The 25,061-nt window shown below is 43.2% G+C and overlaps 1 protein-coding gene and 1 long non-coding RNA gene across 5 annotated transcripts in view; one reads left to right on the forward strand and one right to left on the reverse strand.

Annotated features, from left to right (window-relative positions):
* LOC125640295 (uncharacterized) overlaps positions 1–25,061 on the forward strand; it is a 95,068-nt gene that overhangs the window by 13,599 nt on the left and 56,408 nt on the right. The window lies entirely within an intron of this gene.
* The window catches only part of FGD5 (FYVE, RhoGEF and PH domain containing 5), a 156,186-nt gene that overhangs the window by 4,061 nt on the left and 127,064 nt on the right, over positions 1–25,061 (reverse strand). For all 4 annotated transcript variants that reach the window (XM_048858707.2, XM_048858710.2, XM_048858706.2 and 1 more), the window contains 7 exons: positions 18,715–18,798; positions 17,507–17,586; positions 8,713–8,812; positions 7,159–7,296; positions 5,136–5,238; positions 3,767–3,897; positions 1,480–1,608 (listed from right to left, as the gene is read on the reverse strand). In XM_048858707.2, the coding sequence (XP_048714664.1) occupies positions 1,480–1,608; positions 3,767–3,897; positions 5,136–5,238; positions 7,159–7,296; positions 8,713–8,812; positions 17,507–17,586; positions 18,715–18,798 (765 nt within the window). The remainder of the gene's footprint in view (positions 1–1,479; positions 1,609–3,766; positions 3,898–5,135; positions 5,239–7,158; positions 7,297–8,712; positions 8,813–17,506; positions 17,587–18,714; positions 18,799–25,061) is intronic.

Here is a 25,061-nt window from a genome sequence, read left to right on the forward strand (position 1 = left end):
TCTTTCACATCTCAAGAGGGGTTATCGCTAACACCATGTGCAACCTTTTAAGAATAGTGGAGGCGTCCACTCCATGAGGGCAGGACTTCGTTTTCAGGGCCTGATTTTTCTGATGAGCTAAGCTCTGACAGCTCTAACTGTTGTCAGTGGGAGCTATCGGTTGCCTGCACCTCTGAAAATCAGACTCGAGATGTTTTATTTTAACCCTAGAGGAACTCTAGGCCAACAGATAAAACAGAAGAATGGGTGTCAACGTTACTATAGTTCTTATCCTTGATCTGCCCTGACTTGGTTTGTGACCTTGGTCAAGTAATGCAACCTCTTCATGTCTCAGTGTCATCTATTTATAGGGGATGATAATACTTCCCTACCTCTAATGGTACGAAAAGTGTAAAAGTTAATGTTTGCAAAGCACTTTGAATATTTAACATGCCAAGTGGTAGTACTACAGTCGCTTGTGCTCTGAGCCCTGTGTCTTTCGTTCAGCAAAAGTGGCCCTGTTTCAGGGCTTTCAGTTATGAAGCCCATTAGTCAGATCACCCTTGCATCTTCTTTTTCTACAATAGAGGTGCAGCTGGTGGCCACCCTTCCTTTTCACATGAAGGAGGGGCCTGCAGAGGCTGCTCAGATAAATATGGAGAATGGCATGCTTCCCCCTCTATTCTTCACCAGCTGCACCTCCATATTGAAGTTCATAGCTGCAATCTATCCCATGGGCATATCCAGTCTACTCCGGTGAAATTGGGGCAGTCCTTTAGTTCCTGGAAAGCTGCCATTTTGAACTTTGATTGGACAAAGCTTGGGACTTCCTTTCTTTAGAAAGAACTCTTATTTATGTAACAGTCAGTTCTCAGCTACTGTCTCACAACATATAGGTACTGCACCAGAGAAAAGTCAAAGAGGATTTTAAGTCTTTATATATTGATCTGCAATAGCTTCCTGACAGATTAAACCAGGCCTCTTCTAACTGAAATTTACAATCAGCATGAAATGTAACAAATGTACTGAGGAAAAGGAATTTGGAAAGCAGGCCAACCAGGGGTGGGGATGGGATGGGATTCCAGGCCTGGGACACCATAACATATTGAGGTGATATAATGCCACTGCATCAATACAAAGTATTTTCATAAAGAACTATTACACAAGAACTAGTACAGTGGTTCTCAAACTTTTCTACTGGTGACCCCTTTCACAGAGCAAGCCTCTGAGTGTGACCCCCCTCTTATAAATTAAAAACATTTGAATATATTTAACACCATTATAAATGCTGGAGGCAAAGAGGGGTTTGGAGTGGAGGCTGACAGCACGTGATCCCCGATGTAATAACCTTGCGACCCCCCTGGGGGGTCCTGACCCCCAATTTGAGAACCCTCGAACTAGCAGGTACACTTCTCAAATTGCATTTGTCACAGGTAAGGAGTGGGAAAATGGATTTGACAACAGGACTGGGAAATTCTGTCATATCAGGACAGGCAGTACCTCACTTGCTGTGTAAGTGTAGAGGACTTTGCCTTTGATAACAAACCAGAGCTTCTTCCAGTGCCTTTTGCCTCTCTTACACCTGCTGAGATAGCCACTGATAGAAGATCCCTCTCCTGAAGCTGCCACCTGCATAGGGGATAATCAAGGGATTCATGACATCAAATCCTTTTTCCCCTCCAAAGCAGAAAGCATGCCATAAACGAGGCCCATTTAAAAAAAAAACTACACATATTCCTGTTTACTTAAGAATATAATCAAGGAGTGAATCAAAAATACTGAGATGGCATAAATCTGAGAGTAATGTAACACAAGAATGCTATTCTGCATAAGAGCATTGCAGTATTTATCTTAAGCCAAATACTGTTCTCACGGACACCAAAGAAGACCATTAAATCATTCTGGAAGCCAAGTCATTGAAGCCATTTGATTGTTACTGGTGCAGTTGAGGAACTGAATGAGTCTCCTTTTCCTTGTCTTGTTTTTATATATTCAAAGGTGCATGTTTCAAGAGGGGAAGGATAGTGTTATGTCTAAAGCAGAAAAGAGATGGATTTTGTTGGCTTGGCAATGGATTTGTGGTGTGAACTTGGGTAAGCCACCTTTCTATGGCTCAGTTTCATCTGTGAATACTCCTTTCTTCAGTATTATTAAATAATTGCCGCCCTGGAGGGAGGGAAGGAGTGTTGAAACTTAATTCATTAGTGCTTGTAAAGATTTTTGAGATCCTTGGGTGAAAGGTGGTATATAACTGCAACATAGTATGCATGATTAATTATAATAATTTTGATATCTGAATAAAAGCAAAGAGTGAACTGAGGGAAGGGACTTGAAAATCAGCCTTTGATAACAAAGACACAATAGGGGAATTAACTGTATTTATACTATTGTTCTGGAGCATGAGAAAGTCCACCAGACCCCATGTAAGTCATCTGGGAATGGCTTTGGGATCAAGATTGTGATAGAAAGCTTCCTTTTAATAAATGTGTGCTGCCACCTTGTGTTTAAAGAGGCAATCTCTATTTTTCATAAATAAATGGAGTTGAAATGTTACTTCTCTAACTTGGTTAACCCTGATAGTCATGTTGGTTTCTGCAGTATCTTCCAGGAATGTTTTACATATTGTGTTTGTACAGTATCAGGGGGTAGCTGTGTTAGTCTGTATCCACAAAAACAACAAGGAGTCTGGTGGCACCTTTAAAGACTAACATTTATTTGGGCATAAGCTTTCATGTGGAAAACACCACTTCTTCAGATGCAGAAGAAGTGGTGTTTTACCCACAAAAGCTTATGCCCAAATAAATCTGTTATTCTTCAAGGTGCCACTAGACTCCTTGTTGTTTTTGTGTTTGTACATTGATCCTTGTTTCAATTCATCACAAACAAAGTTAAGAGAGTCCTAGGAGAGTACCTTCCTTTCATGGAAGGTAATTACATGCACATCACAAGGTCCAGATCATGATCTCACTGCAATCAGTTAACTAAAGTTAAATTCCCAGGATAGGGCCCTACATGTTTAGTTGAGAAGACAGCATGGATAGTCAGAGGTTATTAATGTAGTCAGATTTTGAATCTGATGCTTAGTTCTAAAAGGGAAAACAATATATTTGGGTGAAATCATGGCCCCACTGAAGTCAGTGGGAGTTTTGTCATTGACTTCAGTGGGGTCAGGATTTCATCCATTTATTTCAGATAGGCCAGGATGAGCTACAGGCAACACAATTAAACAGCTGCATTCATCAATTGCTTTGAAAGGGCTAGCTTTTACTTTCCTCGTCCACAACTCTCACTGCCTGGATTCGAAGGTAGTGCGATTGAAATGCTTGGGGCCACGCTGGAAATAAAGATTGGAGTAAGGCCACAGAACAGCTGGATGGCAGTGGTTTCTGGTCATTACCAAACTCCTCTATTCAAACTAGTGACTTCTGTAACCCATCATTCTGATGCTTCCTCTGAGCTTGTTATTAGACCTTTAAAAAGCTTCTGGGGTTGATGTAGATGTTAAGATTTAATTTAAATATAGGGAAAATGAAGGTTAAAGGCTCAGCTGACTTGGTCTTAACAGGAAGCGGAAACTATAGTGACAGCATCCGATCTTGGAGTGTTTTGTATTTCGCCCTATTACACTGAGTAAAATGTAATCTCATGATACAGAGGATCTAGAGTGGGCTGATCCCACAGCAAATAGAACAAATTATAAACAATGAGATTGAAAGCTACTGTAGTGCTAATGCACAGTCCCCTCAGGCTAGTTTCCTTGCCTTTTCTCAGGCAGCGTTGGTCCTACCTCCATAAGAGCAGAAGGGATCTTCTTTTGTTTCTTGAAGGATGAGTAGTGAATATTGTGGAAGACGGAGGAGAAGGCACTGCCTGAAAACCTGGATGAAGTTGGAGGGAAGCTCACACTTACTGGCCGCTCTACAATAGTAGGAAAAATAGGAAGTGGGAAAGAATGGATTAACTGGTGCAAATCCTTAAGTTAAGTCTACAACAGGAGATGTTAAACTCCAGGCGAATGCAAATAGGGATAAGAAAATGCAATGCTGGCCCTAACCTATAGTTGCTTCATCTTCCTTTAGCTATTTTCTATCAAACTCCCCTTGTAAGGCTGGTTAGCAGAATTACTGTTCAATGAACTTTATGGCATGCCATGGTGGACGCATCCCCTACAAACACACACGGCTTGTATGGAAGATGACAAGGAAAATAATTGTTATGTTGTGTTCTCATACTTAATGACTGTTCAAGAGCATTGACTATGTGTCTCTGCCATCTGCTCACTCTACTTATTCTGATTGCTTCCTGGGGCACCTCCATGGCAAATAAATAGCTTCATTTTGGCGATGTTCTTTCAAGCCTGAACTTCTCTCCACTGTGTTTTGAGCACAGGAGACAATTTATTCCACCTCCAGGACATACCCTATCAACAAAGACACTATTGTACCAGTCAGTACCATCACCTGAGTTACAGTTCTTCTGAGTCTCACCTGTGTCAATACATGTCACCTGGAAAACCTGAATGGAGCACAGCCCTGGGTCAGTACAGCCTTGAGTTGTCCCTTGGCTCAGACCACTATGACAGGGTCAGTGCATGTCTTCCTTCACTAAGCAATAACAGTGCATGTCCGCTGTGCTGTTAAAGCTGATGTGTGGATCTCTTTAACCAAGCAGAAAATACTAAATTGCACCTGTCCCTAGTGCCCTAAGCCTAAGCCCTTAACGAAAAAGCTCTTGCCTATAAGTTGTCCATACATTTGACCTTAGCCACTCACCATGGGAAATGCTAACTCCTTGCACTGAGGCAGATAGGTGTCAATAGCTTCTTTAATTTTAAGTAAGTGCTTTGCTTTCATTAGCACTTCATTGGAAATTACAGGGAAGCGCTGTTAGTTGTAAACAGGAAGATAGTACCACGTATTATTGCTTATTATTCTAGTTCATCAAGAAGTCACAGGAAGAATTTGAGGTTCCAGCTCGCTAAAAGCTTCTCACCCACCATGCAGTCTGCTATTTCCCCAGACCTTGCATTTGTATCACTCTTAATATAGCTCATACCTATATCTGAAGGAGAAATTCCTTCTAATGAAGCAGAACCTTCTCTCTTCATGTGCAGGTAGCATTTTTATTCCACTCCTCAAGGAATGAAGAGGACTCACCTCTCTTTCTCAGTTCTGAGTAGCAGCCATCACAGACTTTTGCTAGTCGGTCTTTGAGGTACGTCAGGGGATGCTTATTTCTTGAACAATTTCGACATATGATCTGCCACAGAAAAAATAGATATGTATCTATGTACATTTCTCCATACCAGTGTACATTACCAAACAGATCCTCTGGGCTGGTTGGCAGGGTAGAGGCAGAATGGGCTAAATTTGGCTCTTGACTAGACCAGTATAAATAAGGATTACTCCCTTAACTTAATTGTAATTACTCTAGATTTCCATCATTGTAAACTCAGAGCAAAATTTAGCCCGGTACATTTAATTGCCACTTCATTGTTCTTCAGTTCTCACCTTTAAAATTCTTCTTTAGCATGATGTCTACAAAAATCTTGACAACGGTTAGGCTGCTGATGTGGCAAGACCACTGTCTGTCATGCTGACCAATATATAATCCCCTGCCGGTTTGTCAGTATTCATCTGTTGTGTCTTGTCTTATACTTAGAGTGTAAGTTCTTTGGCACAGAGACTGTCTTTTTGTTCTAAGAAAAGGAGTACTTGTGGCACCTTAGAGATTAATAACTTTATTAGAGCATAAGCTATCGTGAGCTACATCCATTTCATGCATCCGATGAAGTGAGCTGTAGCTCATGAAAGCTTATGCTCTAATAAATTTGTTAGTCTCTAAGGTGCCACAAGTCCTCTTTTTCTTTTTACGGATACAGACTAACACGGCTGCTACTCTGAAACCTGTCTTTTTGTTCTACGTTTACATGGCGCTTAGCACAATGAGGGCCTAGTCCATGACTGGGTGTCCTAGCTGCTACAATAATATAAAAATTAGTAAGCATAATTGTACAATAGTTTTATGGTCATCTCCATGGGGATTATACATTCCCTGATATAAAAATTCATGCTGGCAATGGTACCACTAAACTGGAATTGATCATGCTGTTAATAGTATCATTTTCAGAAGTGGATTGACATGTCATACTACCACTCTGCTGGCAGAGGCAGAGAAGTATTTTGTTTGTGAAATTGAAGAATCATTGAACTAGGATTAGACTTTTAGTGGGGCAGGATTTTAAAATTAAAATCCAGATTAAAACTGACATAGTGGAACATTAACTGAAATTGAAAGGTGGCAAATTTAAAACTGATAAAAAGAAATGTTTTTTCACACAAGGTATAAGTAGCCTGTGAAGCTCAATGCCAGAAACCATCACTGAGGCTAAGAGCTAAACTGGATTCAGAATAGGATTGGAGGCTTTATGTGGCTATCCAGATTTATAATAGAAAGAATTAACACAAGAACCAAGAACACTGAAAGGGATATAAACCTGCATGTTTCAGGGCATCAACCAACCATTAACTAATTGGGCTTAGGAGGAAATGATCTCTGGGGGCAGATTATCAAATAAGAGCCACTGCAGAGTTTCTTGTACTTTCCTCTGAAGTAGCTGGTGCTGGCCACTGTCAGAGACAGGATACTGGATTAGATGGACCACTGGTCTGATCCAGTCTGGCAGTTCCTATGCATCACTCGCTTGTGAAGTGATTTAAGAACAATGGCCATAGAGAATAGGAGCTTTGTGCATCTACATTCCCAAAAGCTTTGCAGCTTTCCATATCTAAAATGTAAACCAGCAACTGGAAAACTGGTAGTCTGATTGCTGCATTGCCCCAGTGCTACTGGCATGTCCCATTTGAAAGCTCTGCTCGGCAATGTATGTCTCATGACCCTTTCATTAGGTTGAGTACCCAGTCTTTAGGAATTAGTTTGCCACTCAGCAGAATCTTAATATTGTTCCAACCAAAGTCACTAACCACTGAATGCTTAATTCTCATTTGCAAAGCTCTACTGGCAGTCTTTCTGAGGAGTCAGATTCTCCTCTCTGTACGCAGGTGCAATTGTGCTGAAGTCAGTGCAGTTGCAGCTAGTGTAATGAAGAGGAGAACTTGTCTCAGAGGCTTTCCCTACTGTTGATGAGTCTGAATGAAGCTGAATTTACGTGACACTTACCTTCCCACATGCATGGCAATGATGGCGTCTCAGAGTGAGGGTAAAATCACAGCCGCAGTTCATGCACATCATGACGTGGGACACAGGTACCAAAGTTGGAGGCCTCTCACCCAAGGATATTCCCAGCCTTTCCCTTAGCTTAAAACAGAAAGCGAAGAAATACCCAGACTTCCAAAGCATACCCAGTTCTGCTAATGCAACTCCCACCTTACCTGCAGCAACATCTGCTGAACTGCGCTCGCCTTTCCCCGCCCCCATTTCTGCCAGTCCACCTCATTCTTGGCACACAATCCCTGTTCTTCAAGTTCTGGGCCCCTCTTTTATTCTGAAGGATCCCAAAGTGTTCCACAAACACTTTACACATAGCAGCACTGAGATGCAGTCAATTCTGGGGTGGAAGGTGATACCAACTAGTACACCGCATGTGATATAATAGCAGAGCCCCCATCTGCAGCTGGTGTAAATTGGTTCAGATCCACTGAAGTCAATGGAGCTGTACTGGTTTACACTAGGTGAGAATATAGCATCTATGTGCAATTTTGGCTGAGACCACCTGGGCATATTCATATTCTTATTACGGTATTCATGAACACTTTAATATCCAGAAAGAGAAGATGGTTTTTAGGTCTCAAGCAAAAAATCCCGCATCCCCTCCATAAGCTGCCTGGCACTCAATGTATCAACCTCAGAATGAAGAAGGCTACGTTGACTATTGTGCAGGCCACTATCTTTTGGGATGGTTTTATGACCAGTGGAAGGGGCTGTTTAGAAGTCACCAAACTCCTTTCACTTGTAACTCAGACCATGATTTGGACCCAGATCTCCACGGAAGACAGTGGAGTTACTCTGAATGAATGGGATCCAAATCTGGCCCACATTTTCTATCACTGTTCGGCACTCATAAACTCCTTTGCTGTTTACCCATATTTGCACACGTCTGTTACCCCATCCAGGTAGGTTTGCTATGGAGAGAATTAGACTCATGCAGGAAGAAGGAAAAGAGAATTCAGCCTTAGCAAAACTCTTTTGGATCTGATTCTCCTCTCATGCTGGTGTAGACAGGAATAACTATTGAAGTCAATGGAGTTGCACCAGTATAAACTGACTGTTAGGTTTCAATCAGGCCCTTTTGCTGAGGGCTTTAGTGGTCGTGAGTTAATGATCCTTTGTGATAAAATTGTGACAAAAGGATTACTGATGGCTAGTTTTGCTTTTTCACAGTCATCTGCAAGGAATATACTTATTTTTGATAGCATCTAGGATGGTAGCCATACAGGGCTAAATCTGATTAGTGTTACTACGTCAAAACTCCCATTGACTTAAATGAAACCCACAGTATGAAGTGGAATTGCAACGTTTAAAATTCCAGTAGCGGCCACAGCAGGCTGAATATTAAACACAAGTGCTGTGATGACCTTTGTCATTTAGCCCTAGCATGGTGATTTATATAAAAATAATTAGAATACTCTGCCGTTAGGGACTTTTTCCTTTTCCTTTTTTTAACTATTCAGATGGCTTTGCATCCTCTTAGGCAATGCCAGGACTCATTCTTACCTCAATACTGTTGTGAAAGGTAGATGCATTGTGAGCTTTGTAGTCATCTGGAATGGTTCTGCTGATGCAGCTATACCACTCGTCCCTTTCAGAGCATGAACTGTGGAATGAAATACAGCAACACAATCAATGCCATGACCTGCAGTGACTGAATCAAGAAGCTTCTGGATCAAGGGAGAAGGCTCCAATCTACTGACATTTTGCTTCTCTCATCAGCATGTTGAATTATTAATCATAGAATCACAGGGTTGGCAGGGACCTCAGGGGGTTATCTAGTTCAACCCCCTGCTCAAAGCAGGACCAATCCCCAATTTTTGCCCCAGATCCCTAAATGGCCCCCTCAAGGACTGAACTCACAACCCTGGGTTTAGCAGGCCAATGCTCAAACCACTGAGTTATCTCTCCCTCTCCCCCACATTAATTCTTTGGCCAAAAACAAAATTAAATGTTGGACTTCTGATATTTCTGATTGGATTGATACCTAGGATGCTTGAGACATTATGAACATGACTGGGACGGCCAAAATGCAGTCTGGCCATTTCTGGCCCACGGATTTTCCAATGTGGCTCAAGGCCACTCTTACTGTAATGTGGAGATTCCAACGTAAACCACATGTGGCAGCATGCAATGCTGCTTCTTTCATCTCTGTGCTTGCCACTCAGAAAGCAAGAGAACTGCATTCCAGGGCATGTAGCCTCTGCCTGGGTTGCTCAGATCATGGTAAAGTATTGCATGTTGATACTTGTCACCTCTGTGTTAGCTGCTTAGGTAAAGAGGGAGAATTGCATGCTGGGACGGACAGACACACACATGCACGCACGACTGGTTTCAGTTTATTCCATTTCAGGCAAATTAGATACTGCCCTCAACATACTGGCAAGATGCCGATGTGACATTTTGTTAGGGAAATTTTGCATTCCCCTGGATTGGAGAAGCTATGGTGGGCCAGCCTATATTCCACCTTGGTCCCGAGGCCCACCGGGGATATCAGTTGGCGGCTCCTTCACGGAGCCGTGAGCACGGGTGTGTTCTTGGCACGGTTCACCTCTATCCCAGACACCTGCCCCTTTTGCGGTGTGAGTGAAACCCTGGCATACATATATCTGGAGTGTACCAGGCTGCAGTCCCTATTCCGGCTCCTCACCAATATTTTGTTACGTTTTTGGTTGCACTTTTCCCCTCACCTTCTTATTTATGCATTCCCTATCTGCAGCCCCACCGGGATCTCCTGGTCAACCTCCTCCTGGCTCTAGCTAAAATGGCCATCTATAAAAACAGCGTGAGGAAGTTGGCCGATGGAGTCTCCTGTGACTGTGGGGCATATTTCCGATCCTCGGTCTGTTCACGTATCCGAGCAGAGTTCCTCTGGGCGACGTCCACTGACTCCCTTGACGCCTTTGAGGAGCAGTGGGCGCTGTCCGGGGTTCTCTGCTTGGTGTCCCTGTCCAGTTCCCTTTGTTTGACCCTTTGACCACACTCCTGTCCCTGTTATTTCATTAATTGTCCCCCGTATTTATTTGGTGTCCAGGTCCTGTGGACCCCCTCTTAGGCTGGGGGGGGGAGAGGGGGAATATCCTTTAGCAGTGGATGGGCTTTGCCCGCCCACTTCCCGGATCCCAATAGGATTGGAGAAACTACAGAAAATACAATCCTGTGATTCTTTAAAGTGGCCACTAGATGTCACCCTTTCACCATCAAAACTAGCTAGTAGTGCATTTATCCGCCACTCCAGCTCTCCTGCCAATCTCCCAGGTCCTGGACTGAGATTCTGCTGATTCCAGAAATGAAACTTCGTGCGTAATGTGTGTTGTCTTGCATACATAAAATCCCCATTTAGCCACCTTCCCTCTGTCAGTTAGTTTTTCTGCAGGGATCAAAATTACTCACCATCTCAGGCTGAGATAGGAGTAGCTGCTTGACTGGGGTGCACTGGTATACACCAGTGTGTGCAGGGAAGAATAACACTGTGCCAGGCTACGTGGCAGCTTTGTGTGTGAACCTCTCCCTGAATCCTGTCTGTACTATGGCTTCCCAGTTTGGACCACTCTTTCTAAATTCTATAAACATCTAATTAATTTCCAAAGCCAACAGGGAGGCCAACAGTTCCATGCAGGTTCAGGGTCAGGCAAAGGAATGCTGTATTTCATTCTCCATTGTAAATGGTGCCACGTTCCAGTTACATCAGATGTAAATTCCAAGTGTGAACGTGGATCAGAGCGTTCTGTCCTCCACAAGGTGTACCAGGCATTCACATTAAAGCTAAGCACTCTTCCCACTAGGGCTCCCTGTAAAATTAGTAGTGGCATCAATGCCAGCTGCTGCTGAGCTGTGTTTTCCTCTGATTGCACAAGAAGGCCAACAAACAAGACATATGAGAACAATTTGTCTTTTATAATCTTAAAAAACCAAACAAACAGGGAAGTACATGACTTGGTCAATGACCCCTGGCTTAGAATCCCTGCACCCTGTGAGCAAGCACTCATCTGTGAAAAACACCAGCCTCTGTAAAACTTAATGACCCTATTGGAACAAAGAGGGTCCAGGACAGGTGTATAATACACACTGGTTTTGTATTAGTTGCTGCATGACAAAGAATTGCAATACTGTACATCACCTCATTGCCAAGATTTACAGGACTATTCAATCCCTTCCACTAGTCAAAGCCAACTCTGCTCCTTTCCCCCCCCCCAAATTCCACCTCCAGTACAGATTTTATGGGAAATATGACTGGTTTGAATGGAAAGCATATTAAGCCTAAGATGCCTATAATTCCCAACCTACTAGCCCAGCAGTTCTCAAACTATGGAGGCACGGGAATGTGTCAAGGGAGGCGTGAGCTGTGTGCTTTTTTTTAAAAGAGCTCTGAGTGTCCGCGCCCAGTGGCTGGGGCTTGGGGAGAAAGGCCATGCACACCCAGGAGGTGGGGGGAGAGGATAAAGGGGATAGCTGGAGCCCTGCCACCTGAGTTTGGGCTGTCTTCCACCCTCCCAATCCTCCACCAGGAGGCAGCCTGGGCTCAGGCCCTCCTTCCTCCCCTCTCTCCCAGGCTCTCACCTGGAAGTGGCAGGGTTTCAGCTGTCAGCCCGGGGTGGCAGCAGCAGCACAGAAGTAAAGGTGGCAATGGGGCGTTGAGTCTGCTGTGAAAAGTGATATTGACACAGACCACTTTTCACATTGCCACCCTTGCTTCTGCACCCGGCCAGCAGCTGTTGCTCTCCGCTCCGCCTTCAGAGCTGGACAATGCTATATGTACTTGTGTGGCCGGGGGTGGGGTGGGGGGGCGCTAAAAGACTACAGGCACAAAGAAGGGGGACATAATCAAACACATTTGAAATGACTGTATGAGCCACATGAAGACTCACAGGTCTGTAGTTATGTCTCCAAAGGGTTAGTGGAAGTGCCACCAACATAGGTTAACCTCTTGAGCTGGGTAAATAATGGATTTGTCAGTTCCTTGGCAATTTTGAAAAGTCCCTAAAACATTTGTGTTGGGTCAAACAAAATGCTTTATTTCAACATTAAAACATTTTGTTTCAATTTGACCAATTTGTTAAGTGTTTGTACGAGCCACATGAAGACTCACAGGTCTGTAGTTATGTCCCCAGTCTCCAAAGGGTTAGTGGAAGTGGCACCAACATAGGTAAACCTCTTGAGCTGGGTAAATAATGGATTTGTCAGTTCCTTGGCAATTTTGAAAAGTCCCTAAAACATTTGTGTTGGGTCAAACAAAATGCTTTATTTCAACATTAAAACATTTTGTTTCAATTTGACCAATTTGTTAAGTGTTTGCATTTAAAAAATAAAATTAAAGGATTTGCACAAAATATTTCAATTTTTTTAAACAAACAATTTGGTGAAACTGACACAAAATTGAAAAATGTTTGGATGTTGCTTAATCTGCATTTTTCATCAAAAATTGTTGTGGATGAAAATTTCCCCCCAGCTCTATCAACCTCTCATTTGACACAAAATTCTAACCACTTGAGGTTCAAGACCTGGCTTTGAAAAAAATAAAATAAAAGCATGGTGTGAATTAAAGTCATTTTGGCAAGGACAGCTGATCAGGGATGATCTATCAATAAAAGCCTAATCTCCAACAGGCCCTTTTCACCTACTCTTCACTCCATTAAACATCTCTAGGCAATAATCACAGACTGTTATAGTGTCTAAGTGTGAGGATAACACATAGCTGCTGGCTTGTAAAATGAATTATGTCAATTGGCACTGACCTGATCCCAGTTAACTAGCTCACTGGTTGTATGAAGGTTGTATGAAGGATCAAAGGGATTTTTGCTGAAGTTTTGGAGGCTGTGAACAGCTCAGAGTGCACAACCCACAAACTTCTGTATTGCCACACTAGGCATCGGAAAAGATTTTTGGGGTCTAGCCAAGGTGACACATCATTTACTTTTACAGTAAGCTTAGTCTAACAGAAAACAGAAGGTCAAATGTCACTACACTGTCACTGACTGCAGGGGATATCTGTGCACCACAGAAACTGGCCTGGAATGGACAAGGTATGCATTCAAATTTGTTTGGTATGAAAATATGGGGATGGAATGATCCCATAGGATTGGAAGTGATTCAAAACTAATTTTTCATAAAGATTCTTGGTCTTTCAAATAATACTCCAGTTGCTCTTCTTAGAGCAGGACAGGCATGAATTCTAGTCTGTCCAAAGTGCAGTACAGTAATATTAACTTTTGGCTTTGCATTCAGCATGCATCCACAGTGTTTGTCAAGGTTATGCTTAGAGAAACAGCTCAGTAGGGCTTTCTCATGTAATTTCCTTGGTTAGAGTCTATTCAATATTGTTTGCATTTGTTAAGTTTCTCAGATTTGGAAATGATTTGATATAAATTTAAAAATGTGAAATTAATGTGTAATTAAATCAAGAATAGAGGATATTAGCAAGCAAATGGATATGACAGTTGTTTCTATGTTAAACACATCACCTTCATTCCCCTTGTTAAAAAGGCCAGATATTTAGATAGTTTGTTGTAATAACATGTTAAGGAGGGCCTTTGTAGCTCTCCATTTTCAATCCATGCAGACAGTTTTCCTAGAAGGTTGATATGCTGGCATCGAGAAAGCCACTGCCTTTGTCCATGTGGCTCAGGGCAGGTGGATGACCTACCCCAGGATTTATTACACTGTAATTTGTGTTGCCACTTGAGGTCAAAAGGACTTTCTGTGTTTTTATCCCAGATGCCTTTTTCTATGATGTCTCAGAAAATAGAGTATTATTAGGAACAGACATAGTACCTGTGATCCAAGAGGTTGCCCTATTTGCATAGTCAGCCGCTAAAATAAGGAAAATGGCACAGTGATTATATATGGTTTATGTATTTTTAAATCTTTATTTACATGTATTTTTGTATTTTATAATTATGGATTTAATTTTCAGTTTTATTGTAATATACTTTTGTTTTCTCTAGATTGGCTTATGGCTAAGTCACTATTAATAAAAACTTGACTTGGTCTGGAATAGGATTCTGTTACTGATCATAATGCCACTGCAGCCTTTCTGTATCGTCGTACTGATTGACTGCATTCTCACTTGGCTTTCTGAGGGTATGTCAACACTGCAATTGAAGTGTGATTGCAACATGCATGAGTACCAATATCCAGGAAGCCGTGGCCACACAGGCTAGCTGCATGAATGAGTACCCAAGGTCCTGGGTGGGCTTGTACAGCTGCTTCATTGCTATCAGAACGTGAGCTAGCTAGATTAAAACTAGCATGGATATGTCTACATGTGCTGCAATTCCTTCCCCTCAATGGCAGTGTAGACATAACCTTAATTAGTTTTCAGAGTAGCAGCCGTGTTAGTCTGTATCCGCAAAAAGAAAAGGAGTACTTGTGGCACCTTAGTCTCTAAGGTGCCACAAGTACTCCTTTTCTTTTAACCTTAATTAGGTTTCATATGGGTACCATCTGCTTACGATTGTCTCTGAAGAAGAGAATTCTGAAATGTGTGTAAAGGTATAGCAGCATCCAACTCTTCTTTGTAAGGGCTGCGTGCTCAGTACCATCACCTGCTCCCTGCAAGCCAAAGAATTATGCTCTCTGGGTGGGACATTTTCAGTGGTAGATGCAAGTGCTTGACACTGCCATATTTTCATACAGCATTGCTGTATGAACCAGAACCACAGGTTCTGCTTATTATCATTTTAGTGCCTTTTCTGTGGTCTTGGTCTTTGCTGCTTATGCCATGTCCTCTGCTCCTCTATGTGTATTTCTTGCCTCATCCAAGTGCAAAGGCCTTAAGGGCTGGCAGCTGGTAACTGGACCTTGTTGGGGGCTTGTATCAACCCAGAAGCAATGGAAGACATGATACCTCAGTGAGGACCAAAGCCTCCTGGCATTCCCTAGTGCCCCGTGGAGTGCATCCATGGTGCCATCTTTTAGGAGAGTGTAGCATGTTCTCCCATCTGTGACTGGTCAGTTCTGCCAGCCAGAGCAGAGAGGAAGTGGAGCAATAGCCAGGCCTCCTCTCTGGCCCCTAGAGGTGACTTGTGCCCTAGGGTGTGTTATCAGGGACTTCACTTATGGTTGGCCCTTGAATGAACAGCACAAGGAGCGGGAGGCTCCTTGTACTTGTGGCTGGCCCCTGTGAAAGAGCACTATCTACCTCTAGTACCCAAAGGGCAACCTCTCTGCTTCAAGCCCTAATTTCACAATGACTCCCACAGGAGTCACTGGCTCAGCCTTTAACAGAGCATCAGCTGCATGTCAGCACAAAAAGACCAATGGAGAATCCAGGCTAGGGTTTCCAAATTTCTATTTGCACAAAACTGAACACCCTTGCCCCATCCATTCTCTGAGGCCCACCCATTCTCCGAGGCCCCGCCCGCACTCACTCCATCCCCCCTCCCTCTGTCGCTCTCTCTCCCCACCCTCACTCACTCACTCATTTTCACCGGGCTGGCTCAGGGGGTTGGGATGTGGGAAGGGGTGAGGGCTCCGGCTGGGGGTGCAGGCTCTGGGGTGGGGCCAGGGATAAGGGGTTTGGGGTGCAGGAGGGGGCTCCGGGCTGGGGCTGAGGGGTTCAGAGGGTGGGAGGGGGCTCCGGGCTCAGGCAGTGGGTTGGGATGCAGGGGTGTGTGAGGGCTCCATCTGGGGGTGCTGGCTCTGGGGTGGGGCTGGGGATGAGGGGTTGGGGTGTAGGAGGGTGCTCTTGGCTGGGACTGAGAGGTTTAGAGGATGGGAGGGAATCAGGGCTGGGGCAGGGGGTTGCGTGTGGGAGGGGGTCAGGACTGCAGGCTCCGGGCAGCGCTTATTTGAGGCAGCTCCCGGAAGCAGTGGCATGTCCCCCCTCCAGCTCCTATGTGGAGGCACGGCCAGGCAGCTGGAGGGGAGACATGCTGCTGCTTCTGAGAACGGCGCAGAGCCACAGCAGGCAGGGAGCCTGCCTTAGCCCTGCTGTGCCACCGACTGGACTTTTAACGGCCTGATCAGCATTGCTGACCAGAGCCACCAGGGTCCTGTTTGACTGGATGTTAATTCCAGGCACAGCTCCCAGTATGCTGCAAAGTAACTCTCTGCCTTGACACGTGGGCTTCATCTGCACTGGAACTTCTCTACACTAAGGTGGTTGGTGTCTAGTTATTTACTGTCCCAGCCAACACAAATCCATATACCACCTATTTTTTTAACTGACAGTGGGTAGCGCAGATGCATAGTTTGGACCCTCTGGGGCACTGGATGGGCATCCAATACTGATAATAAAAGTATCAAAAATGTTATTACTTAGTGTGAAAAGGTACCAAATTCAAGGGCTTTGGCAGGGTTCTGAGCGGTGGGCGCAGATGACATATGTTCCTTGTAAGAGAAGGATTTAGATTTCAAAGTGTGTTGAAAAGAAAACACCTTCCCAGTCTATTAGGTTGGTTCCAGTCTGCATGCCATTCGGGGAAGCCTGCTGTGCTTCCAGCCATACTGTAGGTGGAGACTTGAGATGGGAACTTCAGTTCTTAAAACGTTGATAACCGCATCAATATGATCAACTGTCACTGAGACTAAATTATTTTAATTTTAAACAATGTATCTGAAAATCATATACTTCCCCTTTTTTGTTGTTGTTCCTCTGTACCAAATTTGCAAGACATCTTTGGAATTAAAACCAAGAAGAACACGGTATACTCTATCCTCCAGCTCAGAAATTGATGTACAAATTCTTGCTGCTGTCAGCATGTGATCACAAGACACAACACCCTCCCTGATTGTGATCAGTACCAACTTTGTCCAAACTCATTAGGAAAATTCCTTTTAACAAAAAGACCTCATTACATCGTCGGTAAAGTTTAATTTCTGTTTTAACTGTCATTTAAGTACTTTTAAATGCCTTTAAATCTATGGCGTGGAATTAGCTAATTACTATTTTTCATTAGCCCTTGGGTAACCCCAGTGATGTGAGCTGACAAGTCAAATTATAAAGGGGAGGTAGACAAAACTGGATTCTCAGTGTGACAGGGAAAAAGTTGTAAAAGATCAAGGAAGAAGGCTCAGACTGATTAGAAATGGATTTTCTACTCTGCTCAAATCTTATCAAGTGCTAAGTCCCAGCTTTTTACTCATTGTAAGTGTTGAATTAGTTGTGTCTTATGAGTCTTACATTGAAATGAATGCCCTCTTTATAATCAAGCACTTGGCCATTATCTGTCACAATTGCATGGACTGAAATGGAGTTTAAAAACAGTGGGGCACCAATTAAGTCTTGGACAGTAGTTGGATTGGTCTAGAGATATAGCTAAAATAAACACCCTCTGCCATGGCTGGTATGAGACAATACCTTGCTGACAAGTTCAGGCAGTGTTCAGCATATTCAATCTTCAGGATGTTTTGGGCTTTTTCTGTCACTGGGCGGTTGACCTAGAAACAAATGACATGTAAATGAAGGACGAGTGATTTAAACCATCTATGGTCAGCACATGGTAAAACTCTTGATGCACAGGGATCTGTGAAGCTCCAACAGTTTGAGTGTTAACCATCAAAGTCTAGTACTCACAGTGTTCTCAGTTGCTAAGAGGCTAGTGGGGACAAGGTAGTGGGCAGCTCAGCACAATGTGACAATGGGGTGCAGGGTCAGTTGGGATGATTGAGGTGGGTCCATATTATTGCCAATTTGGGGGGTGTTCCACATATAGATACTATGGTGATGTCTTGGATATAGAGACAGGTATAGCCAGAGTTTGTGTTTGGCCCATTATAAAGATAGGGGACAAAATGTGTATTAGGATTTAGATTTAAAACAATCCAAACTTAAGGGGTGTTCAGGTCTGATGCCCTGTTACCGCTGACAGGTCCCCAGTCTGGGCCTTCTTTCCTCTCAGCTGTGGCACCTTCTCGCAACTGTTTCCCTAGATGAACATCCTGATCTCATTCCATCTCAAATACAGAACCCAAACCAACCGCCAGCTCTCCAGCATGATTCCAAACTCAGCCTTCAACATGCCAGGTGGAATCCAGAAAACGTAGGGTATCTCCAACTAATCATTTCAGCCTTGGTGTAACAGGGTGGTCTGCCCCCTAGGCTGAAGGAGATGGACATGAAAGCTCCCAGAGAAGGGAATGACATGAGTGTGAATTTTTAGGAGGTGCTATAACCCTGGTTAGTATATTGTAGGGAACAATCATGCATTGGTTGGGAACAGGGAGAGGGGAAAGGACTAGATGGGATGTCTTTTCCCTCTTTAGCTTCTGTGATATGATTGGATAGTAACTATGATTGGATAGTAACTCTGAGTTTGGTTTGCTTTATTCATCACCAGCCCAAATGAGGCAGTCATGCTAATCTGCAACCTTTTAGATATTCTTTTATTTGTGTACTTTATATTTTCCTCTTTAATTCCTGGAACAGGCAAGGGACTCGTTAGATAAAATGCGCTTGTTCCTTTCAGTCAACTGGAAAGGAGACATAAACTGGCAAAGCATTAACAAGGCAGCCAATAAGCCCCAAATAAACTTTAATGCCAGGCTGTGGTCTGAACTAAGCATTACCCTCATGCCGGACACAGCCAAGGTGTTCTTCAGTCGGTATTTGCCATCCTTCTGGGGATACGTGTACAGCAGAATATCATTCATCTATATGAAGAGAAAGGCAAAATCAATAATTTGCAATATGTCTTGCAAGCCTAACTATTATTCTTGGGTGGGAGGGATGCCCAGAGCCAGCAGTGACTTAACGTATTGCATGAATTGTTACTAAAGCCACAAAGTTCAGACCCAGATCCAAACTTCTCAAAGCTCAAGAGTGTTTGGATTTTGGTTCAGGCACATTTGGAATGGCTATTTGTGTTAAGGGAAAGGCTACAGATGATTTGATTGCACCATCTCAGCACGTACACATCCCGGCTAACCCCCTTCAAACCTGCGGCTCCATTGCACATACACATTAGTACTCAGAACTTAGAGAAACTCTGGCATCCACCATCAGAGAAATCTTGAGAGACTGGGTGCAAGAGGCTCGGGAAAGGCAGTGGAGATGCCATCCCCTAGTATTGAAAATGTTATCCTTCACACTGAGCCGTGAACTACCTTGCATTATCTCCCCAATGAAAATGCCAATGAAATGTGATTAGGGCTGGGCCTTGGCATATACAGACCCCACAGAATCAGATGGTCTTCCATTCGCTGTGGACCGTCAGTGAAAACAGAGTGAAATGTGGGTATAAGTTGCAATGATCTCAGGGAAGGTGCCAGGAGCCCTTTTGTGATGTTTTCCAAGGCCCTAGTGTGGTCTGACTTAATGCTTGTTGGGTTATCCTCAACAGACCACCATATCACTGAGTGCTTGTGCTTCATCTGATAGACACCAAAGAGCTGAGAGAGCTCTGTTTCATTTATGAGAAAAATCCATCTGCTACTTAAAGTCCCTTCTTCCTGCCTGGACTTGTTTGTTTATAAAATAGCTTCACACACAAAGGGACAAATTCATCCTTGGTGTAACTTTGCTGGGCTCAATGGATCTAGATTTGAACCCTGCTGACCCCCTTCCCGATCACGAGAATGTCATCGGCACTGAACGTCACGAGAAGTTGAGCTGTTGCCTGGTCATTTCCTTTGCTGGGCCCTAAATGTTTTTCTGTCCTCCTCTGCTCCCACCAATGCCTTTGCCTGAAAAAATGGAACCTTTGGGACCCTCTAAATATTTTCTTAGAAGGTCGTGGTTCAGCTTTCCTGCAGAGATGGAACAGTTTCTAGTGGCTAGAGAAGGGAGACTTGGAATTAGGACTCATAGATGAAATCCTGGCCACACTGAAGTCAATAGCAAAGTGCCCATTGACTTCAATAGGGTTAGGAGTTCACCTGTGGGTTCTGTTCTTGGCGCTGCCACTGTCTGACTTTGGGCAAGTCTGTGCCTCAGTTGCTCATCTTTAAAATGGGGGTGCCTACGTCTCAGTCATGAGGCTTAATTCATGAGTATTTGTAAAGCTCTTTGAGATCCTCAGACGAAAAGTATTATTATCACATTGAAACTATAACTCTGAGGAGGAAGAAAAGTCTCAAGCTGTAGTCTCTCTATTTTGAAGTGAAATGTTTACTCCTCTAATGGCATAACAAGAGAATTTCCATAGAGCTGGGTGACAAATGGCTTGTCATGGAGTTTTTATACCATTTACTTATTGCTTCATAAATTACCATCTGTGCTAACATTAATCTAATCAGCGCAGTGACACCTGCACTGTACTGATCATATTATGATTCTCAGTTTAACCAGGGCTGTGCTAGCGACAGAACGGAATTCATCACAGCCTATTGGAAACTGGGGGTCAGAGAGGTTAAGGGAGGTAAGCCTATCATAAACTGTTCATTGAAAAGCAGTTGGAATAAACTATTGTTTGCATGATCTCACTGGAGGGATGAGCTTTTTCATGGAAGTTAGTATCAGCTGGGATGGCAGCAATTGCTAAAAAAAGAAAGATTTGTTTTTTTTATTATCATCTGAAAATGACCTTGATTCTCTTCTGTTTACTTTCACCTCCACCTGGAGATTCTGCCAGAGAGTTGGGGGTGAAAGCATCCCGTGAATTTTCAAAGGTTACTGGATTACAGAAGAAAGCAGTCCTCTCCTTTGCCAGTTAACAGTGCCACATACTTCGGGGTCATTCCAAACCACAGAAAAGGCAGCGAATGAAGGGCACTAAATCACACAAACACAAAAATCTCATAAAAAACGTAGGATCTTTGTAGCCTGCACTGCTGTGCTTCTTTGGCAGCAAACTGTTTATTTTATTTATAAAAAAATATTTTTAAAAAACCCAAGTGCATACTGTTGCCATGGCAGCTCTGATTAGTATCCCAAGATTTTATTAATAATTGACGATGGCTTTGTTTTGTAATTGCCCACTGGAGGTGGAGTTTGTTTTGCCACGCTGCATACAGAGGAGAAATGTGGCTCCAATCTCTCATAAGGTCCCACTAGCAATGACTCCTTGCAATGAAATTAGGACGAATATTTCATTGTTTGCCAGGAGAGGGATGCCGTGTAAAAGGGGCACAGAGGCGCTGCCCTGCCTGCTGCTTTCCCTGGCTGTCTTGCGGTAGAGGAGATCAAACGGCCCCAATCCCTTGGAAAATCCTGGCTGCTGTCTGCGAACATATTCCCTGCTCTAACTCTTCTCCCTCGGTTCCTTTCATAACAGTCCCTTCTAAGTGTGATGTGAACCCAATAACATTAGAGTTCACATTGAATTTCCAAACCTATGATGTTCAAGTGGATTCAAAATTAGGTCAAACAAGTTCACACACCCCTAGTACTAACTACATCCAGTGCATTGATTCTCCAGAAACTTCTGCCACACATTTGCTTGTCCTTAAGTTTGTTCTCTAAGAGCCCTATACTGCTCCCAATTAAGTCAATGATAAAACTCCTATGAACTTCAAGGGTGCAAGACTGAGCCTGAAGTTGGGATGGCATTGCACTTCTCAGAATTCTGCTAAACTCCAGCCTGGTTGTCTGGAGTGTTGAACAAAACTCCCAGTCAATGGCAGCTTCCCCCGCCTCACGTCCAACACAAGCAGCTTTTGTAGAGAAATTCTTGGAAGTGTGAGATAAGAGATAGTGTCTGAGTTGAAGAGTCCCGTAGTCGGGGGGCGATTAGGAGGCCTGCCAGCTTCAGCGGCCCATTCTGTGCTCTCTGCAAAGAGGCTCCAACATCCGTGTAAACAGAGACTGGACTCAGGAAACAGGCGCACAGCAAAACACACCAAACATCCTGCCAGGAAACACCAGATTCAACAATACCATCAGCCTACACAAGACAGCTAGCTTCAGTACCCTTGCAATACGCACAACAGACATTCATCAACTTATGCACATTTACATACCTGCATAAAATACATGCATGTACATGCCACACACATGCTTATACACACACACAAAAATGCACATTACAGACCTATGCCCCACATGTGAACACAAATACACACAACACAAAGACTTGCACAAAGTGTGGTTGCAAACACATAAGGCATGGCACACATACACACACCATTTTAACATCGTGTTCTAACCACAACTTTAGTTTGATTTATTCTTACAGTAAATTGGGGGATAAAATCCCATCTTAGGCTTTTGCTCTAGCATGTGCTTTCTGGGTGAGGTTCTGCAAAGCACTCAGATTTGGCCTAACTTGATGTCAATGGGAACAGAATTGACATCTGAAATCCAATCTTTTTTTTTTTTTTTTTTAGGTCTATTCAGGCATATTTACTTATTTCATCCAAACAAAAACAAAGCAAAACCCAATCACACGTATCCCATTTTCATGCACTTTTTTGGCATAGCAATTGACACACTAGGGACCATAAAAAAATCCACAAAGGATCTGAAAATTACATTTTACAAAACATGTCAGGCCAAATCCTGGTCCCCCTGGAGTTTTGCCAGTGACTTCAATTGGATTAGGATATCGCCTTTAGAAAATTTTCAGGGTTTTGAATGAATGATGATTTTAAAATCTAGGCTTTCCCCTCCTTTGGGAGAGTATTACGTTATTTTTGCTAGTACCGTTAGAAGTCAAATCCAGAGGATTCCGAAGCTGGAATAGCAGGGGCTGCTGGAGGTCAGAATTGAGATGGACCCCTGAGCCAGGGCCTCAGGACTGGTATTGCAGGGCCCTGCAGCTCAGGGGATGAAGTGCATTGGCAGAGCCAAATGTAATATGGATACATGTCCCGCGCTGGTGGTTGAATGAGGTGCTGCAGGCCAGGATTGCTTGCGTTGGCAGAGATGTACAGTACAGGTTCAGGGCTCATATAGGAGGTGTGCTATATATCAAGAATGAGATAAGTACCAGAGCTGTGCAGCAGTCTTCTTGATAGTTTAACAGGACAAATAGTCCAGTAAACACACCCACTGAGTGATTGTAACATGACAGATTCTGCAGTATTACTGGGGACAGGGAGATAATGAAAACACATTCAGAGTTTAACATGAGTTATTTTATTTTGCAATCATTCCCCCCTTTTTCATGGGCTACAGCAGTGGTTCTCAACCTATTTATCATCGTGGGCTGCATATGCAGTTCTCTATGTGTTATATGGGCTGCAATCACACAGTGTATATACTACCTGTATGGCCCTGAGGATGTCACGTCAGCCTCAGCTATGTGCTGATTGGGCTGCAAGTGGCCCATGGGCCACAGGTTGAGAATCACTGGGCTACACTTAATGTAATCTCTCCATCTGCCAAGGGATTATTTCACTCCCTGTAGCTGACACCCAGTTTCGAGCAGCAGAATCTTTAGCTGAAGCGTGATATTGTTCCTCAACTGGAAGTTGCCACCTCAAAGCCCACTAATAACAACTTTACACTTATTTCAGTGCTTGGTTCATTTTGGTAGTATTTTCTGCCTCTGTGACTTTCAAGCTGAGGATAAACTTTCAAGTATATCTTATTTGAAACTTGGCTCAGTTTACCTTTCACCCGAGTTTAAATTACTCTGCTATCCCTGTTTATTACTTAAACTAGATTTTCTCTCTATCTGATTCCTGCTCCTCCTGTTTGGTCCTGTGGTTCTGCCGTAATAGTAACGGCCACAGATTATGATGTCCCTATAGTGAAATTATGACCATATGAACATCATGGCATTCTGCTCAAATTCTGTCCACAATTCCCAAATCCATCCACAGGACCAAAACAGCTGGTTATTTCTGCTAAAATAATCAGCAGTAAAACAGTTAACAATATCAACATTCACACTGGCATCAGCAGGTTTCAGAGTTAACTACCAAAGAGCTGAATGGGTCTCTCTCTTCAGGTCAAATCTTGGTCCAGTTGAAATCAATGGCAATTTTGCCACAGACTTAAAACTGGTTATGGTTTGCACAGTAGTGCTATGGTTTAAGGTTGTCCAGGCAGATTCAACAAAAGAGCATCGCAGTGATATCACATCATGAAGATTTTGGCTAGACCCATTACTTCTAATACATAAAAGTTTGAGTTTTGCAGAAATCAATGAGGCCGTCTAAGAAGCAGAAGGGCAGCATAGTGTCCCACACAAAATCAATCAAGCCTCTCATGATGAAGCCAGCAGAGAAGCTGAGCAGTAAGCAAGGAAGCTTTTTCACAAAACTATGAAATAATAATCTGAAAAGAAAATATGAAGAATCCATGGCAAAGTATGTGACTTTGGTATAAATATTCTCCCATTTTCATGTTTGCCCCAGTTTAAATTTCCCTGTTCAATATTTAGAAAATCTGCAGAAAATACAGTATCCTAGGCATTTATCTTATGACTTTAAATTAAATTTTGCAACACTGTATTGTAATAACACTACTCAGTATTTCCATGGCACATTTCCTTTGAGGATCTCAAAGAACTTTTCAGTCATCAATAAATTAAGCATCACAAGCCCTGAGAAAGCAAGTAAGTATCATTATCCCCAGGGTATAGAGGTGGGAAATCAGATGCAGAAAGGCAAAATTATTTGCCTATAGTTATGGAGTGAAATATCTGCAGAGCTGAGAATAGAACCCAGAAGTCTTGATCCCCAGATCTCTGCTCTAGCCATTAGCCAATACTGTCTAATACAAAGGAAAATCATGAATGTTAAAAAAACACAAGAAGAAACAACACATTAGAAAAGATGTTGGGGCAGCAGTTCCTCGAGCCAAATGTGAAGAGATGCTATGTTTCCAGAAAGAAAGAATGCGCCACAGACAACAGATATAATAACTAGATACCATATGCTCATGCACAAATGGGGAACTGGGACTAGAACTCACATCCTTGAGCTCTGAAAACTACGGCTTGAGCCAAAATAATTTTTTTTAGCTCTTGCTAGTAGAGGCTTCCTTATCCTCTCTGTTGGTCAGACACTAGGGACCAAATTTTCAGAAG

Source organism: Caretta caretta, chromosome 7 (assembly GCF_965140235.1).
Source record: "Caretta caretta isolate rCarCar2 chromosome 7, rCarCar1.hap1, whole genome shotgun sequence".
Classification (NCBI taxonomy): domain Eukaryota; kingdom Metazoa; phylum Chordata; order Testudines; family Cheloniidae; genus Caretta; species Caretta caretta.